The following is a 22,905-nucleotide window of genomic DNA, read 5'->3' on the forward strand; positions in this document are numbered from 1 at the left end:
GACCACCCATTTGTGCCGCATGCATCTGCCATTTAGAGGCGAACTTAGCTTGTTGAGCACAAGTTCTCTTGTTAAAAAACCAGCAAAAATTAAAAAGTAAAAGATGCTGGTGCTAATCACAAGGAAAAACGGTGATGACTGCTTTTTGTTGTTGTTTTTGTTTGTTTTTGGTCACTTGGAGCCTTTAATGACACACTGAAATCCTTATTATAAGATTCTGAAACGGCTTATTGACCAGTCCCATTAATGGAACTGTTACTTAATACATCATCACTGGGGGGGAAAAAAAGCTGACATTTGGAGTACACAGATTTCACCTGACGCTTGCCTTTTGTTGCTGCCTCTGTCCTCCTCCTTCAGGGTAGTTAGTCGCTCTTAAGCATTACATGAACATATGCATAAAGCTACCAAAAGCTACCATCACTCTTATTGCCTGTTCTTATAGTCCTTATCTTCAACGCTATGCTGCTCTGTTGTTTGTTAATTGTCCCTTGGGGATAAATAAAGTCTTCTGATTCTGATTCTGAAAAGGCTGACTGATCGAGGCCAGTTCTCTGGATGTGTTATCCTTCTGATAATTGCCTGTTTTTCTAGCTTATATTCTCTGCTCTCTTCCTGATTAGCTTCCTGTGTTTAAATATCTTGAGCTTCAATATAATTTGCCAAAACCTTTTACGTTAGTTGATGCCACTGGTGCTTTTTTATTAGTCCTTTATTTATCCAAAAATCGAATTCCCAAGAGTGACTCATGGCAGACGTCATGGCAACAAAAGTCAAAATACATGTACCAACATAAGTGCATTTAAAACAAATACAATACACTTTTCCTCTGCCTCATTTTTATTTCTGTAGCACTTCATTAAATTCTTTTAATTTTAATCTCCAATTTCCCAATTTTTCCAATAACCCTCACGGGTGCACTCTAACATTTGCATTTCTATATTTGCCTTTTTTTTTCTTTTAAAATTTTTATTTGAGCAAAAGTTAGAACTCAATAACTTTCAGAGGTTACTTTGCATTCTGTTTGCTGCCATTTTCGCAAAAAGTCCAAGGTTGACATGATATCCAAATGAATTATTTCCTCTAGTCTCGCCACTCCTGCCAGTATTATTACTACAAATGGAGTAGTTTATCAGTATATTACCTTCCAATGTCCTTCCTTTAGGTCCTTTTCATTTTACCTGTCATGGAGCCTTAATGGGATTCACAAGTAAGACAGGCTGCAGTTGACAGTAATAGGCTTTTGAAGGGAGCAATCTTGAAAAACTACTCGTGCTCCGTGTTACATTTTTCTTCAACATGTGAGGAAGATTTGCTGCCTGAGACATTGCTGCAGCATGGAAAGGAAAACCTTGATGTTTTACACACTTCCAATTTCAAGATTTGTACCATAATCACATTTTTATGTACACTAGGATTATTCAGAATTTATACTGGATAAGTTCACGGTTATATTGGAATGTGCTTATGGGTAGTTTTAGTAGTATTATCATAATCGGTTATATTTATGTGAGTATATAACCATATGGCATGGTTTGCTAAAATGTTTAACACAAGATCTGAGGAACTATATGTATTGTTCTGTGTGCAGCTGGTGCTTTTTCACTGGCTGCCATGTTATTTAATTTGTATGACTTAAAGGTGATTGTAGTGTTAATGTTTGAGCCAAATGACTAGCGTGGAGAAGAATTCTGTATATTGTGTGAAGATTTTGCAGAAGCATGCCTTTATATGAAAATTTGCTTGAGATTGCTTTTTAATTTAGCAATCATTGAGTCTTTCCTGAAAGTTTCCTGAAATAGCTCCATCTTTTTGAAATTTGTTTCCAGAAATATTTTGTTTTCATAACAAATAAAAAAAAACTGAATGGCATGCACTTACTATACTGTAAATTTGCATAATACGGATTTACATTAAACTTGGTGAGTTTGTTTAGGCTGTATGGGTGCTCAAACTGTATCAACAATTGCGAACCTATATTTGCTGTCATTTAAGATGTTGAGCACATCCTCTGTTGAAAGAATCCTTATTGATGGGGATGGTGAGGTCTGAAAGTCAAAACCAGTAAGACCCAAAAGTGACCCCATGTTAAGTCTTTTTCTCGCTTTATGAGAAATGGTAGTCACTCGTGGGAAGACTGAGTGAAGGTGGAGAAAAGCACTGAGTCATTTTTAAACTGTGCCTTATTTTCCTCGTGTATAACAGCACATTGACTGGGTTTAGTGTTTAAACAGCAATTTAATGGATGTTTATTCGTGCCAATTATCTAGTGTTATATTGAGTTGAGAACCTAGATGGTGATGACGTCTCTTGGTGGAAGGCTACAATTCTGCAGTGATACTTATTTTTAAAAGAAAACCTATATTGTTCTCGAAGAGATTCCCCTTAGAATTTTTCTTGGATTTTCCTCTGTGCTTTTTTGACATCTTTTGACATCTTATTTTATATAGAGTATTGAAAGTGTTCTCCTTTTTTACTTTACCGTAATCGACTAAAAACGCAGAGGATACATTATTTAACTGTAGGTACATAATACTCTAAAATCCAGACAGTATAATTAGAAAACCTCCCAAAAGTAAGTGTTTTAATTCATGTGACATTTAACGTCATTGACTAAATGATCTAAATGAACACTGCAGGCAATATGGAGGAAAAGAAAATTAAATGTAGGTAGATTTCTTTTTTTTTTTTTTTCTTTTTTTTTTTTTTTTGGCAACGTGACTAATAATGTGTTAAAATTAGATGTTTTAATCGCTTCTTGGTTTCAGCTTTTGACCAGCTGGCACAGTGACATGGTACATATGTGATCTTGAGCTTTGAAAGCGGTACCGTGAAGTAAGTTTAGTAACACACTCGTAGGTTCCCAATATCTGGGCAGCTTTTTCCTTTAGAATGTCAGCTTTAACTCCTCAGAGCTCTTTCTTCAGCTCCCCAAAGACCTTGTGGGTGATAATCAGTCATTACCGCTCCTCCACTGAGTTATTTATTTCACTACATTCACACTGCAATTCATCATTTATTTATATGACAGTTGTTGTCTATTATAGTGTTCCTTTCATGTGGCCAAGAATGAGAGATTTTGTGGAACATTAGGCTTCCATGCATCTGATAGCACAACACTGATTCTATTTCTCCATTTCCCTTTGATACAGACTCCCACCCCAAAGGTCAGTTAATTGTAGGATATTTATACCAGTATCACAGTTGCTACTTCAGTTAATATGATTCCTTAACCATTTTAATATGTGGGAATGTGCTCTTCCAATAAAAAATGACATTTGAGCCACTTTGCAGAGCCTTCTCTAATGGGGTCTGGGATAAGAATGGTAATATGCACTGGAGCTGGCAGAGGCACAGCCTGTGTTTTTGTTTATAAATAGCTCCAGCCAGCATTATTCCACTTGCAGTTGTCCCATAACCATCAATCACTTCTGCTCATGGGCCGACTTCTGTTGTTCACCAGAGAGAAGGTGCACTGCAAGCGGTGCCCTTGCACCTCCAACTGTGCAAGTACATAAAGTAGAGCGTAGTGAGTAGGACAGAGCTGGGAGTCAGGGAGAATGTGGGGGGGAAAGGTTCCTGTGGGGTGATGAACTCAGTTATGATAGCCACCCACACCCCCTCCTTCTTCGGGTGATTATATGCACCAACATCCACCATTTTGCCTTTTTAACACATTTAGACACACGTGTCGATCCCAGAAGCAGGTGGGAGGCTAATCATGTCATGAGCTTGGAGGATATGGAATGGGTCGGACAAAACTGTTTACTGAGGTTTCATTTGTCTCTGTCTATATCTGCCTTCATCTCTTTCTGCAGAAGAGCTTTCCAAGAAGAGCTCACATCTTTGAGGACACTGCAGGATCCTACAGAGATTTCCCACATAAACAGATGTACTACTGATTATCAAACATCACGCAGATTTTTTTTAAGTCTACGTGGTTGTACGTGCATATAACAACACTCACAGTGTCTCTTTGAAGATCCTTGTTCAGACCTTGTGGCGTATACACACGCACACACACTAAAATGCACATATTACAGTGTTACCATGGCAGTTTCAAAAATACAGTAAGAATCCAGCTGATTCTTAACAAAATGGTTATGTAACTATTGCAGCGCTAAGTCATGTATCTTATCTAAGCCTGTGTCTGTATTTCCTTTCAGCCTGGCTTTGCTGCTTTTCAGCAGCTTTTCACATCTACTGTACCTCCCACAAGACGCCAGTGAACACATGAAGGACATTTGTAATTGCCCATAAGCAACTGTGTTCTTGTGGGCTTATTGTAAGAGCAGAAAAGCCTTGGTGTGGTTGTAATAAACAACATTCTTTTGTTACAAACACACAGAAAAGTTAGATCTCATCACTGTCAAATCTTAATCAATATCTCTATGCTAGAAAAAGAATTTTACACTTAATTTAATGCAGCTTACAAGAGAAGCACGCCCACCTGGCACCCATTATCTCCCTGCCTGCTTGTCTTCCTTACTATAGTCCTCTCTAAATGAAAAAGCGTGATATTTATAAACTTATTTTGATGCTCACCTCCCGGAGTTCCTTGGCCACATCCTTGAGCTCTTTGAGAATTCCTTCCAGCTGATCAATCACCATCTTCATGTGGCTGCGGATGCGTTCTCTCGGGCTGGGGGTCTCAGAGGTGTCCCGGGCCGGAGCTCTGCTGAGGGACATCCTTTACAGGGTGACGTGGAGCCAGTGGCCAACAGGCTGAGGGCGTGGGGGAGCCGAGTCGGGGTCCATGTCTTTGGCTACAAGGAGCCTCAGTGCTACTGATCCGAACAGGGGCCCCGGCCACGCAGGGAGACCTCAACATCTTAAAAGCACCTCGGCAGCCAAAACACCTTGCCTCGCCAGCACTCTCGGCACAGGGTCACACTCTGGCATCCATGCCTTCTTGAAGACACTTCCAAAAATGAAGAGAAAAGGAGCATGGGAAAAGTCAAATGCTGTAAATCCATCGAAAAAGAAGAGGGAAAATTCATGGGCTAAAGCTGGTATGAAACTCTTACATAATCATGTTGAGCCAACTCATCTCATGTGTCAGTGTATATATTTGAAATTGTTCTCAAGGAGATGCTATTTAAAATGCCTGTCTATACAGGGAAAAGACTTTTTCTTTCTTCCATTTGTCCTGAACACTCTTTTTTACATGTAAAACACAGTGGCATAATGGCAGGCTAACATACAAAAGTGAAAACAGGAAAAGGGTTCACGATAACCTTTTTGAAATAGAAAAAGAAAACTCCCAGCAGTGGCTCGATTCTCAAAATGATCGTGTTCTATTTTATTGGTAGCGGGCCAAGATTTGCCTTCTAAAAATAGTCCATTAGTGAGGGCTACTGTTTAAAAGACAGAAAGGACAGCTCCTGTTTAAAAAAGAGATTATTCCTCTGTCAAGTGTGGTGTAACCTCCTCTGAGGAAAAAAAAGACTCTCAGTAGAAACTCACATCAAAATAAACTCTGCTTCTCATCCATTTTCTTTGCAGTTGATGACCTAATCATGTTGTCCTTCATTTCTTGTCCATGACAGGGAGAAATGTAAAAGTGGGTCTTTTCACACAGTGTCAAATCTCCCCCAAAATGCAGGGCTCATTCCAGGTGGCGTGGGATCAAAATGAAGTGATTTCTAAGCCAGTGCAGTGTGACTTGCGATGCGAATTTGTGGAGGCATAACAAAAAACTCATTGTGCCAATGAGACACAGTAACAAGCTGACTTGAAGGCAAATGAGCACCTTCCTCTGGAATTTCGGTGATAGCTTGTCTTATGTAAAAATGTTTTTGAAGTCCTTTCTCAAAAGACTGACCCACAGCTGTCCACAGGGGTGTGCCCAAAAACCAAAGGAGCAGAAAGAGAAAAGGATTCTCTCGTCTCCTTCAGTTGTTGCTAAGGGAACCCGGTCTGCCTGCTTGTGCTGTGATTGGATAATTATTTTACTTCTTATCCGTGTAATGTATGTTTTCTCTGTGGACTCTTTTCAGAGAGGCAGAGAGCGCCGTGCCATCCAGCAGGACAAGATAAATCCCATGAAAGCTTCCCAAAGGAGCCCCAGAGAACAAGCAGGGGGGAGAGCTTCTCGCCAAATCCAGGGCGATGCCACTGCCACAGGGTATGCTGGCCAATCACACATGGCACCTGGTCATACAGGAAGGAAAGCAATCACTTATTCGTTCATGTCTCGTCTTCTTTTCTTTTTTAAAGCTTGCTCTAAATCATAGCAGCATGAAAAGCAGCATCAGTCGGGTGAATAAGACTCAGATATGGTCAGGGATTAACTGCGTTGATTATTTCTTGCTTCTGTTAGAATGCATCTCGTACTTCAGCAGCACTTGCCTCACCTCCACATGCTCACACACGCTCACACACGCTCACACACATCCGCTGGGACGCACACCTACTCACCTTTTCTGTGCATCACTTTGCTGTTGCTATGCCCAGAGCTTACTGTCCAGGCACAGCAGAATCACTGAAGCTACACACAACCTGCTGGTTCTTTAGAAGTCCCTGTGTCGCACACACCAACATCTTCTCTCCTTCTTGCCGTTCTCACTCCCTCTTTTTCCTCTCTGTCTTACACACGCAGACACACTCCCTCTCTCCCTTACACACACACACACAGAGTTCTCCCCCCTCCTCCCGTACTTACTGTCTTGACAGAGGGAGAAGCTTCTATTAGCAGGGTTATTTCACTCTGAGGCTGTGGCTCATCAGAGGAGGAGTAGAAGTGGAGGATGAAGCTGTGGAGGAGGAGGAGGCAGGAGGCATGAGATGGGAACGATGAATGGCCCTGATAGCACTCTGAGAAGGGAGAGCGGACGCCGAAGATGACTAAGAGCCAGAGTGGCAAGAAGAGCCCCTGCTTCGGATTGTGATGCTGCTGCGGCCGCTACCATCACTCAGATAGCTATGCTGCCGTAACACACCACCCGTCATCCCCTTCAGCATTCGCCTGCATCGGGAGGCAGCAGACAGATCAACTGAGCTGCTACTGTGAAAAAGGAGCTGTGTGATTCTTATGACAGCCTCTCCCTCTTTGTCTATCGGCCTGGTTTGTCTCTCTCTGCCTCTCTCTCACACTTCCCTCTCTTTCTGTCACTCTTTCTCCATCCCTGTCCCTCTGCCCCTACGCCCTCACTGTGTCCTCGCTCACTGCCGGATGAAGGGAAGCTGATGCCAGAGTTTATCGTTGGGCTCAGGCTCCTGCCAGCACCACTCGGCTCTTCTGCTTGGCTCTGTGGAGGAGGGGCTTGGTGCTTTAAAGGCACAGTGTATCACACAGTCCCTCCTCTGCCTCCCTCCTGTCCTGTCTTCTCCTCTCTACTGGTGTCGACACTCCCTCACTATCTCCTCTCACACTGCCTATCTAGCCTTTGTCACAGTTCTGTCGAGGGTGTTATCTCTCTTAAATCAAGATGAAGTCTTCCTCTGCTGCCAGACAAGCAGTCTCCAGGGACAGGGTGTCCAAAGAACCCTGGCTGTTGCATCATTAATATACAAAGCAGGTTGGTGTTTGATGACCTCATCTCGCTGAGAGACAAAAATAGGAAGGGAGGACCAAGCTGACTTTTTCCCCCTCCCTTGTCCTCTTTATCAAAATTTATATTTCTACACAATGCATAGCCACACATAACACAACCAGAATCAACCTAAAATGAAACTAATATTTTAAAAGCCAATTGAAAATGTCAGCTTCCTGAAAATGCAGTTTTTGGCAGATAGCTGTGGCGAACAGACAGAGGCTCTGTGCAGATGCTGATATATAGCTCTGTGGTCACAGAGGTCTGGTAATTGTTTTTAGAGTTCAGACATAAGGTCTGAATGGAAATACAACCAGAGCAACTATATTTAAAAAAATAATTAAAATCATCAGCTGTGACTGTGTGACGCTGATTTAAAAAAGTGATAATAGCTGCAGTGTCTACAGAGCATTTTTAAGCCACATTAGCTGTATGCAATGATGTTGTCCTCAATCTTTTTATTTTGTTTTTATAGCTAGCTAATGTAACCTCTAACATATAACGTTAGTTTAGTCATCATAATCATAGTGTCGATACTGTTTTCACACACCTGCCTTACAGTAAACAAGCAACTCAACCCTATCACTTCCACCTACAGTAGTATGCCCCAAAAGTTGATTCTGTTCATCTGGACGCAGCGTTTTCAGTGGGAGAAACATTTTGTCGCTCATCCAAGTGACTTCTTCAGTCTATACTGGTATATATAGGCTGCTATGTTCAGTATACTCGTATGGCTTCACATTCTTTGGTATAACTGTCATGGGAAAAGCCAAGTTGATTCAGGGTACTTGGGTCTTTCATGCAGAGGAATTTGTTTTGAAGTCTTCTGTGGTTTCTAGTACCAGCATCACAGACATTATGCTGATGCTGTAATCCTAATTACAGTATTAATTATCTTTTGTTGTTTTCTTTGATCAATAAGTGATGTAGTTTGGCTTAAAAATAATGTCATAAAGAAATGCTTCAAAGTCTGCATTATACTTTCCTAAGTACACAGTCACGCTGTGTCATCCTAGGACTTCATCAAATTTTTAATATGTCATCACGTTCAAAAGTACATTGTGGTTCCATGAGGCGATAAGGGAGTGGATCCTGTTCCTTTTCTTTTTTCATTCACACATGACTGGTGCAGTGTTGCACAGACAAGATGCTTCTCACAAACTGCTCCCTGCAACGAACAGGTGTCCTTGAGCATGTTTCCTTTGTAGCTTCACTGCTTCGTTTCTCTGCACATATGGGAGGCTTCCTTCTTAGAACACAGCAACAGTTTGCAGCACTTTTTCCCCCCAGTCATTTTCTTTCTTCGTGACATTGCAAAAATCCTTTTTTGCTTGGGTATGCATGGTGTATTTAATAGAGCTGTGCCTAAAAGAGAGAATGTAAACTAATGACCTCTCAGTAGAAAGGCACAGGTGCACAACGCAGATAGCTCCATGACAATGATGCCTTGGCTGGAATGGAGTTGGATTATTCCCCCCTGTAAAATATATATTTTTAATGCTAAGATCATCACAAGTTGTGAGTTTTACTAGAAATCTGGAGTGAGTCCAGCAAAATATTGGTTCCACTTAATATTTCTGCCTTGGATTTATTGTGCCATGCCGTTTATAGAGACGTTTTATGGAACGTAATTTTTTTCTAGTTGGGCACAGGCTGACAAACACAAAGATGCATATACACAGAGATACACACGAATACGTGCAGGCAAAGACCCACAAACGTACACACCAAATACATATATAAACAGCAGAGTGGGTAGTATCTGTGAGAAACTATAGTAATAGTTTCCAACCATAAGAATGAAGCCAGGAGAAATTTTATTTGCATTGCATTGTGTATTTCCAAACAAGTTCCAAACCAGTAAAGTCAAAATATTTCTCATTTAAAAGACTCAAGATGCTTTTTTCAGGCTGTGGAGGGGATTTGATATCTTCATTACAGTTGGATGTCTAGGTAGGAGGAATACTATAGTATCTTGGAGTAAAATATATAACCGGAGGAAACAGAGAGGTTGGCTATATTCTAAAATAATGAATTCAACCTACCAGTGCCACAGAAATTATATGTTGTCTTTCCTTTCTTTGATTTCCACAAAAAACAAATGCATTGTTTCTTTTTGTTGGCCAGGTTCAGTCTTGGCAGTCTTGTCATCACCTTGAGGTTGCCAGGAAATTGGCAGAGACTTCAAGAACTTACTGTCATTTGGATAGAGGTAGGCTAGCTGTTTCCTCAGTTTTCCATATTTGTTTGAAACTTTGTCCTGGCTTGTAATTGGTCTCATATTTACAGTTCTACACAATAATACTGCAAGTACATATAGGCTACCCCATCTTGGATAAAACACTAGCACTCTCTGGGAAAAAAAGATTTGCATTGCATAATGAAAAACATCTGCAGAGAAAACTGCCCCAAAAGGTAACAGATGTGCAAACAGTTGTGGCCAAAAAAACTATCAAGCCATCAAAAACTTGGATGGCAAAGTGTTTTGACTAGAAAATATACTTACATATTATTAAGTTTAATAAAGATACATATACTGAAAAAATCTTAAAAGTAACTTTGTTTATCACCTTGTTGATCTGTATGGTATTTGTTCTCCCTCTATGCTTCTGATTGCACACCCTCCATTCCCTAGCAATAATTTTCTTTTCCTTAATTATCAGCTATTTACTGCTGATACGGAGCCATGCCTTCTGCAAAGACATAAGTCTTATGTGCGTAAACAAAACTTGCTTTTTAGTGGACCACAACTCTTAATGCTTTCATTTTTTTACAGTAGCAGTGGCTGACATTGTCCCTCTCCTATTCCATTGAATTTCAGAATACAGTATGTAATTATGCAGCTGCCCATTCATAATAAAGTGGTCCTTCTGGTTTGATGCTTAAATAAACTAGCAGAATTCGATTCTCTTTTTAGCAACTATGTTTGTTACTTTGTGTGTTGGACCTCCGCAGTAACAATCAATTTCTTTTGGTAGAGATCCCCCATTCTGATCATTCATCAAATAAATCCCGAGCTGGTGTTTTACTCTACTCTGATAGATTTGTTGTAATATTTTTGAGATTTTTAATCACTTGGAGACATATGAGAAAACACTGCCTCCTCCCTCATCTGCCAAGTGATAAGCTACAATCTAAGGTATTGTTCTTTTAATTAATCCTTATCCATTATGCTTTTCCCTCTCCTGACCATTGTGTGGCGCTGTTGTGCAGTTGTGGCATGTTGCATTTTATTTGCCTTGATTAAAGACTAAAATGGTCGACAGACATTAAAAAAGTTGAACGTTTCTTGTTTTTTGACTGATGACCTGAAGTGATTATTGTTACAGGGTACATCCACTGTGTTAATAAATCAGATGAAACCACGATGCACGAACTCTGGGGATTAATGGACGTTTCAGTGCACATTCACCATATACTCATGGATTAAGCGCCACCTGGCACTTAGTTTGTGTCATAATTTTGTTAAATGTATGTATAGTTATAGCATTTCAACTGATAATTTGCACACTCTCTAAGAGGTTTAAGTATTTTTCTATGTAATCTCTGCAAATCATAGTTCCGTATTTGGATTTTTAGCTTTATGGTGACTGAGACGGATTTGAGAATCTAAGGAATTGGAAGGCGCATCTGGCATTTAAAATATGCATGGATAAACATAGACATTAAGGCTTGTTTACAATTTCCAGTGTTGTCCTTGATTTCAAACAGACAAACACTCGGGGACAGAGAGCTAGGACCCAGCCTGTCTTACAGTGGCACCACCATATCCTCTTGCCTGTCTACTGACCTTTTGATATTTCATCTGGCATCCTGTGTGTGTTCTATCTCTGGGTGTATGTGTTGTGTGTCTGTGTGTGTGTGTCTTTTTTTGTTGTTTTTCTTCCCCCATCTACAGAACTGTGCATGTAGACAAAAGAACCCTGTGATGGAGCAATGCTCTCAAACAGTGAAATGAAGCTTAAGTGTTTGATTGATTTTTCTTATTTAAAGTGTGGATGTTGCATGCAGCTACACTAGGGGCCCTGGCAAGAGAAAACCTGTTGTCTCATTATAAACCATAGCCCTGTTTCATATTCAAGCCACGTTTGGAGTTGAAATTTTCAATTGTGCTATGTCTGTTAATTGTATTTAATTATAGCCATGCACTATTTACAGTGTGGCTTGGCTGGGGTGGGGCCATTAACAGCAATGATAAATTTCATGCTAAAAGCAAATGAAAATTTTTTTTTTGCATGCTATGGTTGTGTTGTGTTGGAAATAAAAACAGAATACAATGGCTTGCAAATTACAGACCCATATTTTATTCACAATAAAACAGAAAACAAATCAAAAGTTTAAAGTGAAATATTTTACTATTTAGTGAAAAAAAATTGGATCATTTTGATTTTGATGGCAACAACATGTCTCAAATTGGGATTGGAGCTACAAAAAGATTAAAATGTAAGTAGTACTAAAAACAAACACCTGGAGGAACATTTTCAACTAAGCACGTTAATTGGCAACAGGTCAGTAACATTACTGGGGGTTTTTTTTGTTTTTTTTTTAAATGGTGGAATATCTAAAAAGTAAAGATAAGTAAGATACTACATGCATTACTGACTATATAAACTTCTGTGTGGATAACACTGTACCTACCAGGACTGTACGGTGTTTCTCCAACAACAAACCTTGGATTACCCCAGAAATTAAAACCGTCCTCAAGCAGAAGAGGAGGGCCTTCAAATCCAGAGACAAAGAGGAGTTGAAAAGGGTGCAGAGAGAGCTGAGGGGACTGATAAGGAATGGGAAGGAGAGCTACAGGCAGAAGATGGAGAACCAGCTTCAACAAAACAACGTTGGTGAAGTCTGGAGAGGCCTCAGAACCATCTCGGGCCACAAACAGCAGAACTCTCTGCCTGGGAGGGATGTGAGATGGGCAAATGAACTGAATCATTTCTTCAACAGATTTGACTCAGCCATGAGGCAGTCTGCAACATCGGCTGCAGACTCACCCACCCCCACTGCTGCTGTTCCACCTCAGACACTTCACACCTCCTCTATTCACCCTGCTCACTCCCCCCCACCCCCAACAACAGCATCCAATACACACTCAACACAAGGCTCCAGCCTGTCTCTCTCAACCACCCAGGTTAGGAGGGAACTGAGGAGGATTAATGGCAAGAAGGCAGCGGGTCCAGATGGCATCAGCTCGAGGGTCGTCAGGTCCTGCGCGGACCAACTGTGTGGGGTGATGGAGCACCTCTTCAACCTGAGCCTGAGGTTGGGAAGAGTCCCACAGCTCTGGAAAACCTCCTGTGTTGTACCAGTGCCAAAGACTTCACGCCCCAAGGACCTCAACAGCTACAGGCCGGTGGCTCTGACATCCCACCTGATGAAGACCCTGGAGCGGTTGGTCCTGGCTCAGCTTCGGCGCCTAATAAGCTCATCACTGGACCCACTTCAGTTTGCCTACCAGCCTGGCATTGGAGCGGATGATGCCGTCATTCACCTCCTACATCGTTCCCTCGCTCACCTGGAGACCGCTGGAAGCACTGTGAGAATCATGTTCTTTGATTTCTCCAGTGCCTTCAACACCATTCTTCCCTCGGTTCTAAAGGACAAGCTGGTGAACTCTGGAGTGGACCATCACCTCACTACCTGGATCCTGGACTACCTCACCGACCGACCACAGTATGTGAGGACTCAGGGCTGTGTGTCGGACAGGGTCGTCTGCAGTACGGGGGCCCCACAGGGAACGGTTCTGGCTCCGTTCCTCTTCACCATCTACACTGCAGACTTCTCCCACAATTCCACCCAGTGCTTCCTGCAGAAGTTCTCTGATGACTCTGCAATAGTCGGCCTCATCACTGATGGGGACGACAAGGAGTACAGAGGTCTGACCCAAGACTTTGTGGACTGGTGCCAGCTGAACTACCTCCAGATCAACGCCAGTAAAACCAAGGAACTGGTGGTAGACTTCCGCAGGCACAAGCATTCTCCACTGCAACCACTGAACATCCAAGGTATGGACATTGAGGCTGTGGACAGCTACAGGTACCTTGGTGTTCATCTGAACAATAGACTGGACTGGACTGGACTCATAACTCAGACGCCCTCTACAGGAAAGGGCAGAGCAGGCTGTACCTGCTGCGGAGACTCAGGTCGTTTGGAGTGGAGGGCCCACTCCTGAAGACCTTCTATGACTCTGTTGTGGCTTCTGCTATCTTTTATGGCGTGGTCTGCTGGGGCGGCAGCATCTCTGCTGGGGACAGGAAGAGACTGAACAGGGTGATCCGAAGGGCCAGCTCTGTTCTAGGATGCCCTCTGGACCCAGTGGAGGTGGTGAGTGACAGGAGAATGGCGGCTAAGCTGTCATCCCTGTTGGACAACGTCTTCCACCCCATGCAGCAGACTGTGACAGCACTGAGCAGCTCCTTCAGTGGGAGACTGCGGCACCCACGGTGTGGGACGGAGAGATTTCGCAGGTCTTTCCTCCCCACTGCTGTCAGACTCCATAATAAAGACTTTAACTGATCAAGCACACACATCCATACATATGCAATAATACTAAGTGCAATAATCCTTTCTGTCATCGTTGTATTTTTACTCAGTTGTATATAGTATTTGTATTTGTATTCTATTTTTATCTTATTGTATATTTATTTTATTTTATTCTACTGTATATAGTATTTTATTTTATTCTATTCTGTACAGTTGTGTACTGTATTTATTCTTATTGTATTCTAATTTTTGCCTCATAACTTTTGCACTGTCCACTTCCTGCTGTGACAAAACAAATTTCCCACGTGTGGGACTAATAAAGGTTATCTTATCTTATCTTATAACAGAGGTTCACCACACTGCAAAAAAGCCTTCTTCTGATGTTGTTTTGATTTGCCACTGTATAAATTGAATTGAATTGAACTGAATTGTGATCCAGCAACATTTGCCAGAGAAGGCCTTCCTTATTTCAGCAACACAGTACTAAACCGCATACTGCATCTAGTAAAACGCCATGGCTTCGGAGTAGAAGCCTCCAGGTGCTGAAATGGCCTGCCTGCAGTCCAGAACTTTCACCAACTGAAAGAATTTGGCACATCATGAAACAAAACTAGGAGAAAGAAGAGCCCTGGGGGCTGTAAAGCAGCTATAATTGTACATCAGGCTAGAATGGGACAGGATTTCCCTCCCAAACAACAACAACTGGTCTTGGCTTTCAGACATTTACTGACTGTTGCTAAAAGAAGAAAGGGTGTTACAAAGTGGTAAACATTGCCATGGGGCGGGCGGGGGCGTGGTGTGGCGGGATGGGGTTTCTTGAAATTAATGTGTGTTCCTTATTTCTTGAAATATATGACAATGTTGCTACTGTTAATTTCAGAAAATAAAGTGGAAAATTAAGTATTGATATATATTATAGATAAACTATTATGACAACTCAGCTACATATTGCTTTTTTTTTGTGATGTGGGCTTTAGTAGTGTATTAGATTTCATAAGCTTATCTTAAGTTTTTATGTGACATTTTGAACAGAAATGTATGTGGTAAATGACTGCAACTGTAGCTGAGTGAAATGTACCACATCTGCCTGTGAGCTTTAAATCAAATGAATTCCAAAAGTACCTCAAACTGTACTTGAAGCTTTTAATGTGAAATGGCAACAAAAAGTGCTCAGCTCCCATTAACTCCACCACAAGAGCATGAGCACACATGACGAGCCCATCAGTTAACTGTGACTTGAACACAGCACGATTGAGGATGGGGACTGTCATGGTTCTTCCCTGCTTATTATGGGTCACTGTGGTTATCTCCTCCTGTGAGGATGCAGTGGAAATAGAAATGAGCCCAGCACGTTGAGACATAATGTGGCTTCCATTATATATGCTTTCACTGCCTTAGGGATAGAAAGCCATATGCGCTGAAAAACATGATTGCAGTATTCTTCCTTCAGTAACTGTCATTGGTTGAGGCAGGGCTGGACTGGGACAAAAAATCGGCCCAGGCATTTTGACTAGAGACCGGCCCACCAGGTATTATAGGAAAAACCATAAAGCCTTTGAATGAAAACAAACGCTGTTGTCACAGTGATGTACGCTGTCTTGTTGGTATATATGTATCAATCTAATAAACTTAAACCTACAACATCCTCCCTATTCTGGTATTCTAAACAGTACCGAAAAGTAGACTGCTTGGTCGAGTTAACCTCCTGAACTATCTACAACACATGGTGAAAACCTGAAATTAAGACAGAGAAGGCTAGAGGTGAGACATGATCATTACTGATGACAGATTTAGATATATTTTCATAAACCATTCATTTGCCACATCAATAAACAGCATGGTAGGGCAAAATATTTTTTCTAACATGGCAACCTTTAAAAAGTGAAAGGAGATAGAAAGACAGGTGAGAAAGAATAAAACTTAATTGACTTTTTGATGGCATTTTACACACAGTACTGGTACATTATCTAGAAAATGTGGGAATATACTGGCATCATATACGGTACTTAGTTACTTCTGAAGAAAATTTGATGGGACCCTAAAAAAATTAGTATGTGCAGTAATGGATTTCTATACATTTTACATCAGATGAAAATGTTTGTTGTAAGATTCAGATAATTATTTGTTAAAAGTAAGACATTTTAAATGAGAATAAGAAAGAAAAGTATTTCTTTGTGCCCCCCTTTTCCCTGTTAATGCCCTACCTGGGCCCCTGGCAAAACTTTGCTAGATCCGCACCTGCACAGTTACCAGCTGTTGGCTACTTAGAAAAGGATCCTGGTGTTATTTGTCTCTCAGAAACAGTTCATAACTTCCCTTCAACTCATTCATGTCACCTAAAAGGTAAACCTGTTTCTCCATCACAGCTCTGATGATTCAGTAAGGACATCTCCTGGTTTCATCTTCATGTTTCCCTCTCACCACATATCCAAACCGACATCATGACCAGCAGCTTTACAGCTGTGGCTCCAGCAAACATCAGCTGATACTAGAAATTAATATTAAATAAATTCTAACAACAGCTGATCAAGCTTAAACGTGCTGCTGTTGTTTAGCGCGACATCCACTGGTTTCTTCTTTCTGGCGCAAAGTGAGCGATAAACAAACGAGAGAAAAGCCGATCAGCTGATCATTGATCAGTTTCATGATTGAAGTAGAAACAGGAGAGGGAGAGAATGAGAGAAGAAGAGGCAGCTGTGCAGCTCCAGCTTTGTGTCTTTTTCATTGTAGCTGAAGTCCGGGACAAACTGCGTTCCTTTTCACCTCAACACGAAACGCGCAATATTTTCTCTGAATACGAGACGATTCCGTTTTTTAAAACGGAAACTCTAATAACTAACCTTACGAATAAAATAAGATAAAACAAGTTCAACATCAATAACATCATAGCACCCGCCCAGCAGTATAGAAACTCCGTCATGCTAGCTAGTACGCAGTACGAGTTATTGTAACTGACTGTAATAAGTCAGCATAACGAAAATAAACTACACCTAAACTTGGTTTATATCTGACCCAGATAGACTGCAGGTCATAACTTCTTACCTGAAGTTCAGTTCACCGCCTCGGGTCTCTGCTCCTCCTGCCTTTCCATCATCCACCTGCCAGCGTGTTGCATCTGCTGGCCTCCACCACTTGCTAATGTTACTGAATCTGTGGAAGCTCTGCAATAGCCACCACCAAACAATTGAGTTATTTTTACACACCTCCCAGCATCTGGCCAATCCACCACCTTTCAGTGTTTATATCGTTACGGGGAAGAAAAAAAACAAAAAACAAAACAAAACATCGGCCCATAAAAACGAAAAATCACCATCGGCCCACCGGGCAAATGCCCGGTATGCCCGATGGCCAGTCCAGCTATGGGTTGAGGTATCTCTTGTGAATGTATTTACTGCTGTACTGAAAATCCATGTTGCATCTATCTATATGTGAGATGTGCAGACTGGTCCTGTTTGTTTAGGTGTTTTGATGTTTTTTAATCATGGAAAAGTTACAGTTTAGTCAACTAAATTCTTCCCATACACAGTTGAAACCATTAGTAATAGTGTATTAAAGGGTTAAGGCAGATAACCGGTAGGTTTCTTGGTTCATCTTTTCTTGTGTTGGCAGATTGTCTTTGATTTATTTTACTTACTTTTACTAATTGTAAAGTGAGTTTTGAATGAGCTTCTAAGAAATGTACAATTGAGCAATTTAGCAAAACAGTAGCAAATTTCTTCATCTTGCACTTCTGATGGTGTTAAAACTTTACATTGTCACATGTGTTTATGTCTTGTTCAAACCATTGTCTGTCTTTTGTCTGTGATCCAAAAGATGAATGGGATATCTAAAGGAGAGGAATGCAAAACTACAGGTCATACAAAATACCTTGAATATAAAGTTATGCAATTTACATTCATTCATTGAAATTGCTGTTTAATCTAGCAAAGTATGTTTTGTCATTTTCTTTCATTTGCAATGTAAAGAAACCTCCACAGTTTAACTAATAGGGAAAAACTGTTGACAAAAACAGACAAAAACCACTTTTTTGTGTGTGTTCATATGTGTATGAAAAGAGTTGCTAATTTGCAGGTGCTACTCTCATCCCCAGTTTGCTGCCCAGAAACATTTACATTAGTTGTGACAGCTGGTATCTCTCATACGTCCACAGAAACTGGATGACCATTTGTCATTCAAAAACATTGTGTTCATGGAAACCAATGACATGTTTACCAAAACATTCACAGCATACGTAATAAAGGCCCAAATTTAGAGAAAGCTTAGAAGAAAACATAAGCCAAAGTAATATTTAATCCCATAATTTTTGTTTCACTGTTTTGTCCTATTATCATGCATCAGTATAAAAGTCAGCCCAGTTCTATCTGTATCTTCCTTTCTAGTCTTTCTTCACTTCCCCCGCGTGTTCACTTTGCTCAGGATGCCCTCTGTGTCTCCTTGTGAAATGCTAAGTAGTCATCCCCCTTTAACCCTGCCCTTCTCTGAGAAGCTAAAGTATCTTTTGTGTTCGGTTTGCCAAGAGCTATAAACAAGTGTAATAGAATTGCAGAGGGGTTAGCCGAGGTAGCCGACTGTGCATCTCCCATCACCCCTGGCTCCCCAGCCGTGTGCTAACAAGCCCAGCAGCATCATTGTGAATTCATAACAACTCGCACCAATGTGGGTCATCTCTGCTGTCTCCACATTTTCCTTGTTGCCCCTCCTTCTCTCCCTTTTCCTCGTCTTACTTTTCTTTTTGCACACCTGTTTGCGTATTTGACAAGTATGTTTTGTCTCACTGCTGCAAAAGACTTGAGAAGACAAATATTATTCTTGTGTAAATCTACCTCACTCAAAGAGAAAATAATCCTCACTATCCTCACTAGGTGTTTGTCACCTGTTCACGCAAGCTTAATTAAACAGAGTGCTCTGAAGTAGGATATTATGGGGGAAAAGCTTCAACAGAAGGAGAGAGAACTGCTGTCATTTTTCTTGTGTCGTATCTGTTTGATCTGTTTGATTTGTTGTCCAACATACTGAATCATCTCTGCCCTCCAGGTATTCAGACATTACCTGTGTAATAGAATTGCACTGCTGCTGTGGCAAACGTGGTTTATCTTTGTTGATAAAAAGTAGGAAAAAGGTGTTGAACAGTGTTGATCTTTTATCCTTTGCATTAAGGGACAGAATGAAATGAGGTCTGATTAAGATTCCAAAACCTTACTTTTACTCCTCCAAACCTACCTCTTGTCATTGTGAACTATTTGGAAATAGTTCAGTCTTTGTCTTATCTAAGAGTTACAGACTGGATGTGCAAATATTATGTGCGTCAAAAATATTTTTCAGACTCACCTGTTCTTAATGCTGCCATTCTGACTGTCTAATCTTACAAGATGATATTTTTTTTTCTCGATCAAGCTCGAGTTTTCAGATTTTTTTATGCCAATAAACAGATTTGACTAGTTGGACCACTGCATCTGTAGTTAGTAGAAGTATAGATATGTGTGTTTTGTGCAAAGCTAACTGAACCCTTTGCTAAATTAATATATTAATAAAATAATATTAGGGCACTGAGGTGCTCTGAGGTTTACCGCTCTTTCTGGATTTTCTCAACTGAATTCAACACGACGTAAGCAGATGTTTCATGAGTTGTCCTGGCTAATTTCCACTACACTGACAGTATACTGTTTATGCTGTCTTTATACTAGATGCTATTAAGATAGATACAATGAATGAATCTAAGCATCGGCAGTTTAAATTCAAATCATTTCTAACCTATCATGAACACCACAGCAGCTGTGCACCAGTCCAACACAGTGCTTTGCTGTAAATTCCTCCAAGTACAGAAAGCTAACCTATAATATTTATCTTGCACTAAACTGAAGAGCATTGACATTCAACATTTGAATAACACAAAGTTTGTATGCCTCAGTTTGTTCCCAATATTAAAAAAACATAACTTCTCATCATATATAAATCCAATATCCGATTTAACAAATCGTGTACGTGTGTACGCTTTACATTTCCATTTGATCAAATACCACTGAGCAGGGCAGTCCTTTCATTTAACTATAACCTCTCTTCTTCCTCTCCTGTCTTACTTACATCTTACTCCATCTCTTAGTGAAGTCATATCTCATTCTTTTCTCTTCCTAGTAAACACGGCAGCTGTACATTTAGCTAGTAGACACAGTGTGCAACAAACTGCACACAAACAGTTTGTGTGTTTGCTGATGTTTATGAAGCTGATGGAAACGCTGCATTTGAAATTACTTGCCACTTAAAAACATTAGTCCCTTTATGCTCCTCTTCTGTAGCAGGACCTTAAATGCTGAAGTACCATAACCACAACTTATGGACATCTGCACTCCTTCTGGTGTTGTGCCAAAAAAAATAAAAAAGCCACCAGCTCACTCTGACTGTAGCTCTATAAATTATGCATAAATTATATGGTTTTGCTTCCTTCATCTTTTTCCACGTGATTGATTTCATGTGTTACTGTTTAGGCTTAAATCGGTTTGATGTTTGAAGGGGTGAGGTGTTGGGAAATAATACCTCCCCTTAAATGTTGTAAACCTAAAGTAACAAACCTGATTGAAAATGTGAGGAGTTGAAAGTACAAATATTTATTTTAAAATTTAGGGATTCAAAGTAAAAAGTTAAATAAAATTTAAAAGTACTTACCAATATAAGAGAAAGTATTTGCACTTCATTACTTCTCACCACTGCAAGTATGAATATCTGAAGCTTACACAATTAGCATCAAACTTTAAAAGGTCTTTTTGTTAGTAATTGTACAGAGACAGAAAATATTAATTGATAATTAAACTATATTTTCGTCCAGTGTTATTGTGTTTATTGGCTTTTTGAGGGTTTTCTTTTTCAGTAGAATTGTGTTATCTGCCTCACTGATCTCTTGAAATACCATAATTACCATTTAACTGCTACAGAATTTCTAACTTTGTGTTGTTCTTTGTCTTATATCAGCAATAATAATTTGCTGGCACTATTCAGCAAAGCACAAGTGCACAGGGAAATGCTGTAAATTAAATGTGCACCTGGTGTCATTACTAATGGCTTTGCTCTAACAGATCAACCCCTGAGACAGTTTTCGTAATCAGCATCAACAAAGTCCTCACAGTACATCACACCAAACCTTTAGGTGGTGCCTTCTCTATTCCTCAAGAGGAGTCAGTTAATTCAGCTATTTTGGGTCTGAAAGGAAAGATGCAGTCAGGCAGTAGAGGAGGTAGCTTCTCAAGTGAACGTGCCAGTGAAAATGAATGTGAATATGAAAATGTATTGTGAGGCTAAATTATTCAGCTCAACCCTGATGTCTACTGCCAGTTTTGTTTCATGGCCTAAGGCACCCCAAGTTTTTCTCTCATTGCCATGGTCTGGAATCTAGCAGGAAACACCAGACACCACCAAAAGTGTGATCCTCTAATAAACATTTGCACTGTTAGGTTGCAGGCAGCCATGAATTACATTAATCAGTAGAACAGTGGATCAGTGGATTCATTATCATCTCAAATTCACTTTTTACTCACGCACTCCGCCTCATTATGGTTTCATGGAAAATCTTTTGTTTGAAAGTTTTTTCTTAATGATGTTCACAAGCAAAGTAATGCCTATATGCTCCTTTACATCAGTATTATCTTTGCCTTGGCTTGACTTACATGGTTGCAGTTTTCTTGTAAAAGCTTTACAAAGCTGTAAACATAGCTTAAAAAAGCTAAAATATTTCTGAATAATGTTGATCTGACTCACCTGTGGGGCATATGAAATATCTCCAATTGTTTCAACAACAAGATTACAGATTGTTACAGAATTGTCATGTTGCTGTGACATTTCTCATTTCTTTATCTGGCTTTTCTTGTCTTGCAATCAAGGGGCTCACACCTGCGGTTTGCTAGAATTTGAACTTTAAGCTTATAATAACAATTAAGCTTATAATAACAATATATAATGGTCCATGTTCACTGAATGGAGTGGAAGTAGTTGTTAATGAAAATTAGTGATCATGCTTGATGTAAACGGCCTCTCTGATCTTTCTGGTGTTGTCTGTGGTGTCCTTGTCAGTGTCATTAACTAATTTCCAGCTGAAATTACAACATGTTTACGTCAGTCTTATAGCCACTGGTAACAGGAGATTAATGTTTAAGACTCTTGTAACAGCATCTCCATGAACAACAACATCATCACAGCTGGGTTCAACAATTCGGTGCCTACTGAATGTGTCAGAAGAGTCGGCACCTACTGCAGTTCTTTATTACATACAGTTGACAAGAAGCACGGAAAGTAGAAGTAATCCACCATCAAGTAACATGCTTGTATAGGTAGTCATAGAGCTGGGCGATAGAACGATAACGATATGTATCGCGATATAACTTTTACTCGATAGAGAAATTAAGCTATCGCGATAGACCTCGCCGCTCTCGTCCTCTTAAAAAAAAAAAAAAAAAAAAAAGGTCAGCCAATCTAAATTAAGTAGCGCAGAGCCGAACCAATCACAGCCGCAGCGTCACCTCGCGTGACTTGTTACGTACAGCACAAGTGCCAAGCCGCACGTGGGTTTGTTTGGGAAGCAGCCAGCGGAGGAAATGAGTGCGCCGACTAGAAAAATCAACCGAGCGTGACCGAAGAGAAAACAGATGATGGTTCCAATGCCGGAGAGATTGTCGAACGGAAGAGCCATAGAAGTTCCGTAGTGTGAAGGTATTTCGGCTATTTCAAGTCTGACAAAAAACAGAGTAGCATGCACTGTAAATTGTGCCGAAAGCAAGTCTGGAAATACAATAAACTGGTGCATGCGTCACACTGTGCGCCACGTTATTGTTTCGGTGAAATGAATTTCTACAATACTGTTACTGTTAATTCTACTCTCTGCAGTGTTTAAATGCTTACATAT

The 22,905-nt window shown here is 40.5% G+C and overlaps 2 protein-coding genes across 7 annotated transcripts in view; one reads left to right on the top strand and one right to left on the bottom strand.

Annotated features, from left to right (window-relative positions):
* The window catches only part of insyn1 (inhibitory synaptic factor 1), a 44,569-nt gene extending 38,522 nt beyond the window's left edge, over nucleotides 1–6,047 (bottom strand). The window contains exons 1-2 of the mRNA XM_082536223.1: nucleotides 5,467–6,047; nucleotides 4,546–4,921 (exon numbers count right to left, since the gene is read on the bottom strand). Coding sequence (XP_082392349.1) covers nucleotides 4,546–4,689 — 144 coding nt within the window. The 5' untranslated portion in view covers nucleotides 4,690–4,921; nucleotides 5,467–6,047. The remainder of the gene's footprint in view (nucleotides 1–4,545; nucleotides 4,922–5,466) is intronic.
* Nucleotides 1–22,905, top strand: part of loxl1 (lysyl oxidase-like 1) — a 301,527-nt gene that overhangs the window by 156,143 nt on the left and 122,479 nt on the right. For all 6 annotated transcript variants that reach the window (XM_082536003.1, XM_082536002.1, XM_082536005.1 and 3 more), the window contains 2 exons: nucleotides 6,000–6,127; nucleotides 9,663–9,747. In XM_082536003.1, the coding sequence (XP_082392129.1) occupies nucleotides 6,000–6,127; nucleotides 9,663–9,747 (213 nt within the window). The remainder of the gene's footprint in view (nucleotides 1–5,999; nucleotides 6,128–9,662; nucleotides 9,748–22,905) is intronic.

Source organism: Aulonocara stuartgranti (genome assembly GCF_965226115.1).
Source record: "Aulonocara stuartgranti genome assembly, chromosome: 1".
Taxonomy (NCBI): Eukaryota; Metazoa; Chordata; class Actinopteri; order Cichliformes; family Cichlidae; genus Aulonocara; species Aulonocara stuartgranti.